Source organism: Spodoptera frugiperda, unplaced genomic scaffold (assembly GCF_023101765.2).
Source record: "Spodoptera frugiperda isolate SF20-4 unplaced genomic scaffold, AGI-APGP_CSIRO_Sfru_2.0 tig00001192_1, whole genome shotgun sequence".
Classification (NCBI taxonomy): Eukaryota; Metazoa; Arthropoda; class Insecta; order Lepidoptera; family Noctuidae; genus Spodoptera; species Spodoptera frugiperda.
Window position 1 is genome coordinate 103,773 of NW_026095725.1, and position 11,485 is coordinate 115,257.

At 39.6% G+C, this 11,485-nt stretch overlaps 1 protein-coding gene and 1 long non-coding RNA gene across 2 annotated transcripts; both read left to right on the top strand.

The window, feature by feature from the left end:
• The first annotated feature begins 4,479 nt into the window (after positions 1 to 4,479).
• LOC118281308 (uncharacterized) lies at positions 4,480 to 5,301 on the top strand. Its single transcript, XM_035601885.2, has one exon. It carries the CDS (start codon positions 4,480 to 4,482, stop codon positions 5,299 to 5,301), a length of 822 nt encoding a protein of 273 aa, XP_035457778.2.
• Positions 5,302 to 8,512: 3,211 nt separating this feature from the next.
• Positions 8,513 to 11,485, top strand: LOC126913000 (uncharacterized). The gene is made up of 2 exons (XR_007707613.1): positions 8,513 to 9,367; positions 11,399 to 11,485. It is a non-coding gene; the product is annotated as an uncharacterized LOC126913000 (long non-coding RNA).

Consider the following 11,485-nt stretch of genomic DNA (forward strand, 5'->3'; position numbering starts at 1 on the left):
TCCCTAATTAATTGATGTAGTAGTTGATTTAGTATACGTGATATTATCTCAGTAATTATTATAATTTTGCTAGTTTTTTTTTCACGAGCATAAAGATCTTGCTTTTCTATGTGCAAAAATGCAATAAAACTAAAATACCTAAATTTGTTAGTTGACTCAATATACTTAGGAGCAGTCGAGATGTTCTTTGGGACCCATTTTGTTTGGTCTTTCAGAAACGTTATTCACTATATATAATAACTGAGCTTCATAAGACCCCAAATTCTGCTGCCAAGTCGTGCAAAAAGGCATTGCGGATGGCTCGGTTCAACCACATTGGCCGAATAGGGAACAAACTGGCTTCCTACCCAGCGGGCAGTAAAGCGTTCTGGTCCCTGGCCAAGGCGGTTGAATCGAACTTCTGCCGCCCCTCACTACCGCCTCTCCTGGGGTCTGACGGGACGCTGGCTCACACCGCAGTAGAGAAAGCGAACTTGTTTGCTTCTCTATTTGCGGAGTCTTCACGTCTTGATACTGGTGGCGCTATACCTCCTTCTCTACATAACGTATGCGAGACGAAAATGTCCAAAATTCGCATCCGACAGAAGGAGGTGTATAAGACGTTGCGTAATCTCGACGTGAACAAGGCCAGTGGACCCGACGGAATCCCAGCCGTAGTTTTAAAAACCTGTGCGCCTGAGTTGTCTCCAGTCCTGACACGTCTGTTTCGCCTTTCCTTGGAGACGGGTCAAGTGCCGGTTGCATGGAAGCTGGCCAACGTGCAGCCTGTGCCCAAAAAGGTAGTCGTGCCGACCCTAATAATTACCGACCTATCTCGGTCACGTCCATACTCTGCAAGAGTATGGAACGTGTACTTAACAACAGGCTCCTGGCATACCTTGAAGGTAACGACCTCCTCAGCGATCGGCAATATGGGTTTCGCCGCAACCGATCTACTGGGGACCTTCTTGCGTATGCCACTCACATCTGGAGCGAGGCCATCGAGAAGCACGGGGAGGCATTAGCGGTCTCGCTCGATATATCAAAGGCCTTTGATAGGGTGTGGCACGACAGCCTTATCGGCAAGCTTCCTGCATATGGACTTCCCGCTGATCTGTGCAAATGGATTGCAGACTTCCTGAGGGATCGGTCAATTCGAGTAGTCATCGATGGCTGCTCGTCTGACCAATTTGGCATCAACGCCGGAGTTCCTCAGGGGTCAGTACTTTCAGCAACGCTCTTTTTGCTGCACATCAACGACCTGCTTAAGCCCGGTATCTTTGGGTATGCAGATGACAGCACTTGTTGAAAGGTATGTGTCCGATGCGCGGACTAGCGGAACACAGATCCAGTCTCTAAGAGAATCCATGGTCGAACGGTTGAACTCGTCCTTGAAGGCGGTCTCCGATTGGGGAGACGCCAACTTGGTCAAGTTCAACGCTACCAAAACCCAGGCGTGTCTATTCTCCGCCAAACGGAGTCAATTTCCGCTGGCTCCTACTTTCCGAAATGTATCTGTTCCAGTATCGGATCATCTAGAGCTTCTTGGCGTAACTCTATCGCCAACGCTAAACTTCGGCTCATATATAGAGTCGAAGGCGCATCTGGCTGGTAGGAAATTGGGTATCCTCTCGAAGGTGAGACGGTACTTCACACCAGAACAACTGCTGAGCCTGTACCAAGCGCAGGTTCGGTCATGTATGGAGTACTGTTCTCACCTTTGGGACGGCTCGGCTAAATGCCAGCTGGATGCGCTCGAACACATTGAAAGGCGTGCCAAGAAGCTCATCAACGATGATGCGCTTGTGGAGGCCCGGCTTCAAAGCCTTGAACACAGGCGCAAGGTCGCAAGCCTTTCCGTTTTTTACCGGATACATTTCGGAGAGTGTGCGGGGAATTGCACAACTTGATTCCTCCTAGTCCTTTCCATCATCGAACCACAAGACAATCGGCGAGGCGTCACCGATTCATGGTGGATATCCCACCCACACGCACGAAGCGCTTCGCTTCAAGCTTCCTTGTGCGAACTGCTAGGGAGTGGAACTCCTTGCCGGAGTCTGTGTTTCCTGATGGGTATAACCTGGGTGTCTTCAAAGCCCGAGTGAATAGGTTGCTAATGGGCAGACGTGCTCCATCGTAGGCCACATCATCACTTACCATCAGGTGAGATAGCGGCCAAACGTCGTCCCATTTAACAATAAAAAAAAAAAAAAAAAAAAAATTAATATATCTTTCGAATTCTTCTTGTCGTTTTTCCTTCCCAATAAAGTTGAAACACTTTTTGTTACAATGACAGGCATAATCTTTGAATATTTTTGGCTCAATAAGCTTTTTGTTGTTGTGGTAAGGCAAGTTCGCATATTTTCTTTGTTTTCTTTCTGCAATAGTGTGATCTTTGTAAAGACGTTTTCGTCCCCTTCTGGGACGACCACGTAGAATTTCTGGGTTATTTTGATAAGACTATGTTTCTATCTCTTCTACGATGTTATATTCCGCTGCTTCATTAGTATTTATATTGGTAATATCACATAGAATTTCAGGATTATTTTCAATATTATGCATTTCTATCTCAATATTCTCAATGTCACTTTCCGCTACCTCAATAACATCAATATTGGTAATTGAGTTCTGGAATGAATTATTATTAATAGTGTCACAGTTAGTGCCTTGATTTATTCGACAAACTTGCTTGTCTTGATTGTTCTTATGCACCATAGCTACAACTTTATTTTTTTTAGATTTTCGTGTTAATTTTTCGGTATCACTATTTTCTTTGCTATCTGGTATGTAATCCGAATCAGTATCTGCACTGAAATCACTGTCTTGTTCATTTTCTATCATATTTCGAACTGCATATCTTTCTTCTTCTTTTTCTACGTCTTTTGAATAATCTACTTTTGGCGATAAAATTGTGTCATCACTCAATATTTGCAATAGATCTAGAGTATCTGGAGACATACTCCGTAGAGGAGACGATGTTTCTTTTCTACCTAGCAATATAAAAATAATCAAATATTTTAATCTCTGACACGATTCACTGTGTATATCACATTAGGATGGCGATAAAAAGAAGAGACTTACTTTCTGAAAAAATTTCAACATGTTGAACATTTTTGACTAATGGGGTTAAAGGCGAAAATAACGGAGCCGCTGGTGATTCTACAACAAATTATGAAAAGTTATGAAGTTGTCATGCTATTGGATGTGGATAACAAACATTTACGTATGTATTAAATAACTTACCACTGCATAAATCATCATATTCATTATTTTTACGAACACTAGCTGTTATTGGTAGCACCGTATCGAAACCAACCTCTGCAAAGCCATACACACCATAATAATTTAAAGCTTTTGAAAAAAATAAGCAGCCAGTCATATAAAAATGCAATATTATTAAGTCCGCAAGTAAAACAAAAGAAATAAATATTTTGATAAAACTTACTATCGCATAAAGCGTTATCACGGTCCACAATATTATTATAGGTACTATTCAGATTTTCCATTACCGGGGAGACCACTGTGTTATTCATATCTAAAACAAGGCAATAAGCATTATTAAAGCAATAATTTTATGCATAATAGCAGAATGTTTATAGGTTAGGCTAATGTGTTATTTTTACTTACACTGCGAATTAGTTTGTTCTGTGTTGGAACACTCCAACGCGTTCATTATAATTTTGTCAATCCTTTTCATGTTTATAATTTGCTACACGATGAATTTATATCTAAACAAACCGAGACCTCAATCTAAACACGCACAGGCAAAACAACGAACGTGTACGAACTTGAATGAAAATCAATGTTGCAAGGTTTTAAACATCCGATTCCTACTAAAATACCCTCAAAATTAGTAAACTTACTAACTAAAGAATATAATATTACTTTAGTAGTAATATTACATATATCCTTCTGTACTCTTAAATGTATAAATAAATAAAAATAGAAATTAAAGTGCGTTGTTTCCGTTTTAAAGTTTTAATTGGACCTATTTTTGCAAACAAGAACCAAACCACAACAGGTTGGTTTCGAGAAAACGAGATTTTTGTAAACGGAGTGTGCAATATGCATATATAGTGTATTAATTAATTAATACTTGGTAATCTTATGTGAAATACTTAAGCCTATATAGATATATCAGATTCATAAATTTCATAAAGTTATAAAGTAAAGTAAATCGTCAAAAACCCGGTTGGTTCTTTATTGCAAATGTAGCGGCATAGCGTATAAGTACCTACTTAAGGCGTGTCAAGTTGCAACGTAAACAAAGTTACAGTTTATATTTCGGATGTAATAAATTATAGGTATTGTTCATTCATTTCATTGTTCATTATGTGAACACGCGCACTGTGTATCCGTCTTAGTAAGGAACAATATACTTTCAGTCGTCATCGGTCTTTCATTTGGTCTACACCTCAGATCACACACTACCACCCTCTAAATTGGTGTACCCGACGTGATTATTTTTCTGTAGTTGTGATAGTGTAAACAGTGCGCAAAATGGCTAAAAGTACAGTAGAGTCATCAGTGGATCTCGCAGCAATTACACTTACATCGAAGATCCCCGAATTTTGGGTCGATTCGCCCCGCGTTTGGTTTTACCGAATAGAGGCCATGCTGGCACCGCAAAAGTTATCGGACGACTCGCGTTTCGACATTGTCGTGTCGAAATTAACCAAGGAGGCCATCCAGCAAGTCACAGACCTTCTAATGGATCCACCCGAAGGTAAAAAGTTTGAATCGCTAAAGACACGACTTCTCGCTATTTACGAGGAATCTAAAAACCGACAACTACAAAAGTTGATAAGCGAGATGGACCTGGGAGACCAAAAACCTTCGCAACTTTTGCGTCGCATGCGAGAGTTGGCGAAAGAAAAGATTCCCGACGACACCTTAAGAATGCTGTGGCAAGGTCATCTACCTTCTCCGTTACGTGCAGTCTTAGCGGCCACGGAATTAAAAGATCTAGATAGCTTGGCCGTCCTTGCAGACAATGTATTTGAGACCACGCGCGCAACACACGTAAGCGAAGTAAGCCAACAGCCGCCAAGCACGTCCAAGGAAACAGACCTCATCATGGCTGAAATAGCCAAACTCACTTTGAAGGTGGAGCAACTAGAAAGAATAAACGCTAGATCGAGACCGCAGCAACGGAATTGGAATCGTTCGAGATCAGCATCCAGAACCGGTAGCCGAGCACGATCTGCGTCACGAAGAACTCCTGAGAGCCCTGACTGGTTGTGTTATTATCATTATCGGTTCAGAACAAAGGCAAAGAAATGCACTGAGCCTTGTTCCTGGAAATCGTCCCCGGAAAACTAGCTCAGGTACCAACTGCGGCGGAGGTTTGTACCATCATACCCAGTCACCGCCTCCGAGTCACGGATCGCAACAGTGGCTTATGTTTTTTAGTGGACACCGGTGCTGACATTTCAGTGCTACCTAGTAAGTTAGTGTTAAAAAACATTAAAAATAGTGAGTGTCAAGACTATTACCTATTTGCCGCCAACGGAACTAAAATAAAGACTTATGGTGTCAAAAGTTTAGTGTTAGATCTAGGTTTACGTCGCGCATTACGGTGGACATTTGTGATAGCCGAAGTGAATGCGCCTATATTAGGTGCCGATTTTTTAGCGAACTTTAAGCTTTTAGTGGATATAAGTGCCCGTAGATTAATTGACGAAGTCACAAACTTAAAGGTTTTAGCTTCCGTTGTAAGCAGTAATGAGTCGTCGATAAAAACTGTTGATGTAAGTCACCCGTATCATGATCTGCTCGCTGAATTTCCCGATATAACTAAACCTGTTTCGTTTAAAGAGCCACCGAAACATTCTGTATTACATTACATCGAAACCAGCGGCCCGCCGGTATACGCACGATGCAGACCGCTGCCGCCTCATCGCTACGCTAAGGTAAGAGAAGAATTTAGAATAATGCAGAAATTGGGAATTTGCAGACCGTCGAAAAGTGCATGGGCAAGTCCCTTACATATTGTTAATAAGAAAAATGGTCAATTACGTCCTTGTGGTAACTATAGAGCGCTTAACGCAATTACAAAGGCCGATCGCTATCCTATCCCGCGAATACATGATTTTACATACTCGCTAGCTAACGCAAAAATATTTTCACGTGTTGATATTTGTCGTGCATATCATTTTATTTCGGTTAATCCTGCCGATGTGGAAAAGACGGCAATTATCACACCTTTCGGCTTATTCGAGTTTCCCCGAATGACATTTGGACTTAAGAACGCAGCGCAAACCTTCCAGCGGTTTATGAACCACACCGTCCTATCTGGTTTAGATTACGTTTACTGCTACATCGATGACGTCGCAATATTTAGTAAAAATAAAATCGAACATGAGCAGCATTTACGAGAAGTTTTTAGTCGTTTAAGTAAATTTGGCTTAACAATTAATCTCGAAAAATGTGAATTTGGTAAATCAAAAATCGAATTTTTAGGTTACGAAGTTTCCACGGAAGGCATTCGACCTCTACAAGAGAAAATGGACGCTATAAATAATTTTCCTAAACCAGCAACTGTCGAACAACTCAGACGATTTTTAGGAATGGTTAATTTCTATCGTTTACATTTACCTCACGCGGTAGAATATCAAAGTCATTTAAACCAATATCTAGTAAAATCAAAGAAGAAAGATAAAACAAAAATAGAATGGACAGAAAGTGCAAACGAGGCATTCTTACGGTGTAAAGCTGCGCTACAAAGCGCGGTGACGTTATCGTATCCGCAACCTGATATTCCTTTGGCGCTCATGACTGACGCATCGAACACCTACGTGGGAACCGTTCTCCAACAATTTATAAACAATAAATGGATACCTTTAGGCTATTTTTAAAAGAAAATGTCAACTCCGCAAATTAAATACAGTACTTTCGATAGAGAACTTCTAGCAATTTATTTAGCCATCAAATATTTTCAGAACATGGTAGAAGGACGACATTTGATTATTTATACGGACCATAAACCATTAACGTTTATGTTCAAAAAATCCAATTCTGATAATGAATTACCGCGTCGCGTTAGACAAATTCTCTACATAAGCGAATTCTCTACTGACATAAGGCATATAGATGGCGACAAGAACGTCGTAGCCGACACATTATCACGGGTTGAAACAATAACATGCGCTACAGTATTAGATTACGCCGCGATTGCCCAAGCTCAAGTGGATGATACGAACTTAAAGTTATTGCGTAATCAATGTAACGATAACAAATGTAAGTTAATCTTCAAAGACATAGCGATACCGGCAAACCACCTTCCAGTAACGTGTGAAACATCAACAAATAGGATTCGTCCGTATATACCGCTAAGCTTTAGGAAACAAGCGTTCGAATCAGTGCATAACTTAAGTCACCCAGGAATCCGTACTTCGCGAAAATTAGTCAAGGAAAGATTTTTCTGGGAAGGAATGAATAGTGACATAAACAAATGGACAAAAAGTTGCATTAAATGTCAGCGTGCAAAAGTATCCAGACATGTAAAAACTGAATTAGGACATTTTTCACTAGCAGAGCGATTTTCCCATATCCATGTCGATATAGTAGGCCCTTTACCTACCTCCATACAGGATTATAGATATTTAGTCACAATAATAGATCGCCAAACAGGTTGGCCCGAAGCTTATCCTACAAAGGATATCACAGCAGAGACTGTAGCCAAAGTAATATTCGAAGGATGGATTGCACGTTTTGGATGCCCTGTTAAGCTGACAAGCGACCAGGGTAGACAATTCGAAAGCAGTGTTTTTAAAGAACTTATGCGATATTTAGGCATCGATAAAAAAAGAACAACGCCTTACCATCCTCAGTCGAATGGGATGATCGAGCGTTGGCACCGTTCTTTAAAAGCAGCTCTAATGGCTAGGTTAAATTCAACGACTTGGGTTGACGAGCTACCAATGGTTTTACTCGGCTTACGTGCTGCCAATCGTGATGATACAGGTGTTAGTGCTGCAGAGTTAACTTACGCAACACCTTTACGTTTACCTGGCGATTTCTATAACGATACAGACACTAAAATTTTAGATAATTGCCAATATGTACAGAAATTACAAAATATCATTAAAAACTTAAAACCGAAGCCGATGCGACATAGGGACGCTCGTACATTATTTGTATACCCGGATTTAGACAAGTGCACGCATGTGTTTGTACGATCCGACAGGGTAAGGAGACCTCTAGAACCTCCTTACGATGGTCCCTTTAGAGTCCTAGGTAGAAAAGGTAAGACTTATTTAATAGATTTCTCTGGCCGTACGGCATACATATCCATTGATCGACTCAAACCTGCTTACATGTGTAAAGAATCGACAAGTAACATAGTTAGTAATAAAAATAAGTTAGATAATAAGAATATAGATATAAGTACAGGTCCGGCAACAGCGATTAGCGATAATCGTTCCGCGCTCGCTAATGAATCTGCGCCTTTGCTTACAACGCGCAGCGGCCGAGTCAGTAAAAAACCTGTACGTTTTAATTTTTAAGTAAACATATTATGGTAATAAGTTAATGTTATTTGTATTTCCTGTCTAATTTAGAGTTAAGATTTATTAGTGATTTAAGTGTATTTGTATAAACCTATCAAATTTTGAACCATTGTTAATTGTTGAACTAGAGTGTACTTGATAATAAATATACTTATTGTTAGTTTGTTAGTTTTAGCTATAATATTGTTTTAAGTGATTGTTAAATCAATACCCCGCTTTGTTTTGTTAAAGTGTTTCTTTTAAAAAGGGGGGGAGTAGTGTAGCGGCATAGCGTATAAGTACCTACTTAAGGCGTGTCAAGTTGCAACGTAAACAAAGTTACAGTTTATATTTCGGATGTAATAAATTATAGGTATTGTTCATTCATTTCATTGTTCATTATGTGAACACGCGCACTGTGTATCCGTCTTAGTAAGGAACAATATACTTTCAGTCGTCATCGGTCTTTCATTTGGTCTACACCTCAGATCACACACTACCACCCTCTAAACAAAAATATATTTTGTTGCTTAGTTCCTTCTGTAAAATAGATGAAACATTCACTGTTGCAATATTTCTAAAAATAAAAGTAATTCTTAGTACAATACACTTTTAATATTAAAACAATAATAAGTATAACAGAAACACGACCTTAATCACTATTATCGCCCTCTACTTCAAAATCGAGAGGGCCGGTAAAGCCATCAATATCGTCTTCTATTGTTTCACCTTTCAGGGTTTTGTAGAAAGTCTTTGCGTCGTGTGGTATGAGGTGCAGAATACTCCTTATATCTGTAAGCTTAGCGTATAGCGGCATAGCGTATAAGTACTACTTAAGGCGTGTCAAGTTGCAACGTAAACAAAGTTACAGTTTATATTTCGGATGTAATAAATTATAGGTATTGTTTATTCATTTCATTGTTGCTATCCAAATCACGAAGTTGGTAGTCATTCAACCACATCAAATCAAGGCTGCTTGATGCTTAGATACTGTGATCTCCCTCTGAATGTCTTTACTATGACACACACTATGATCAACACCAGTATCATGGTCAGAAAGCTCATCCCCAGCTTTAGCCTAAAATTGAAGTCTCCCCACAAGTCCTTCAAGAGATCCCAGTGAGTCAGCACTCTTCCTTCATCCACAGCTCCTTCATCAAACTTGCTGTTTGACAAGGGACCAATTTCCATCTTTGTTTCCAGTTTGCTTATCAGCAACATCTTTTGAGATTGAGTTCCACAAGTGAAGTTGCAATACTCGTTGATGGTGTCAGAATTGGTGTAGATCATTGTGCTAAAAGTCTCTCCTTTGGAGCTTATAGGGATTAAAGCATTGATCCCGGAACTGGAGCAGAAGAAGTGGCTCATCAATGTGGAGTCTGGAGATAGCTTGTGATCATTGGATATGGTTATCGTCAAGTTGGCTCCCTCACTGCAGGAATGACAACCTTTCACATTCACATTGGTTGAGTAGCAAGAGTCCTTCGTTTTCACCAACTCAAGCTGATAGTTCTTCATTTGAAGGTTTATTGACAAGATACTATTCGGAGGTGCCAACATGAAAATTTGATCCGATTCAGATTGAACTAAGTATCCACCATATTATGCTTGTGGTAATAAACCATTCATGAATTGTTTCGATATGTTTACACTATTTAACTTGGCCAGCCAGCTCCAGCCTGCTCTTTCTGTAATAACGCTTGAGCTGGCTATTTTACTATTTGGTCCAGGATATAAGGCATCATTCACAGTTTGGCATCTGACTTCCCCCACTTTCCCAGAATTCATCTCTGATGTGCCCTGACAGTCTACCATTGCTATCAAGCCAGCTTTCCTCATGAAGCACTTACTTATGATACCTGATGGGGATGTGGTGGCTGATTTTAAAGTGAATGTGAGATCATCAACTTCCTTACTGGTAGCATCCTCCAAAGATAGAGTATGGATGAAGCTCAATCCTGATCTTTTGAGATTTATGTCAGCAATGACCTTGTATCTCCAAGAAGAGCATGACATGACCTGGTATGATTCTTGATTTGGGTTTTCGACTGAAATTGAACTGAAAGCACATCCATCGGAGCAATAAAAACAGCCATTGCCAGCACATCCAGCATTTGATCCACATTTCTTAATTCTTAATTTCCCTAAGTGTGCAGGAAACATCTCATTGGCCATGTTTTCTTGATCCAAGAATTTTTTGCAAGATTGTTCTGCTCCTTCACTACAGTAATCTCTCCCATAACAATTTGAATGATTAATGACATTTAGTTTTGGTTGGAATGTGTAATACAGAGAAGTCTGAACACACTCTAATCTCAGGGATTGAATTCTAATGACTACATACATGCTCACTGCTCCAGTCTCTACATCTTTGGCTATAAAACACAAAGATTGCTTCATTCCTGATATCAGCAGTTCAACATTAGCTGTGATCCTACACACCATTTTATCTGCTTCTCTGCTGCAATCCTTACTCTAGTCTATTGATACTACATTTGAGCTAGAACAAGATTCGACATTAGGGACACAAAGCTTACAACGCGCAGCGGCCGAGTCAGCAAAAAACCTGTACGTTTTAATTTTTAAGTAAACATATTATAGTAATAAGTTAATGTTATTTGTATTTCCTGTCTAATTTAGAGTTAAGGTCTATTAGTGATTTAAGTGTATTTGTATAAACCTATTAAATTTCGAACCATTGTTAATTGTTAAACTAGAGTGTACTTGATAATAAATATACCTATTGTTGGTTTGTTAGTTTTAGCTATAATATTGTTTTAAGTGATTGTTAAATCAATACCCCGCTTTGTTTTGTTAAAGTGTTTCTTTTAAAAAGGGGGAGTAGTGTAACGGCATAGCGTATAAGTACTACTTAACGCGTGCAACGTAAACAAAGTTACAGTTTATATTTCGGATGTAATAAATTATAGGTATTGTTTATTCATTTCATTGTTCATTATGTGAACACGCGCACTGTGTATCCGTCTTATTAAGGAACAATATACTTTCAGTCGTCA

What these genes read in the sequence shown, in the direction of transcription:
- LOC118281308 (XM_035601885.2), top strand. Translation starts at nt 4,480, where the DNA reads ATGGCTAAAAGTACAGTAGAGTCATCAGTGGATCTCGCAGCAATTACA.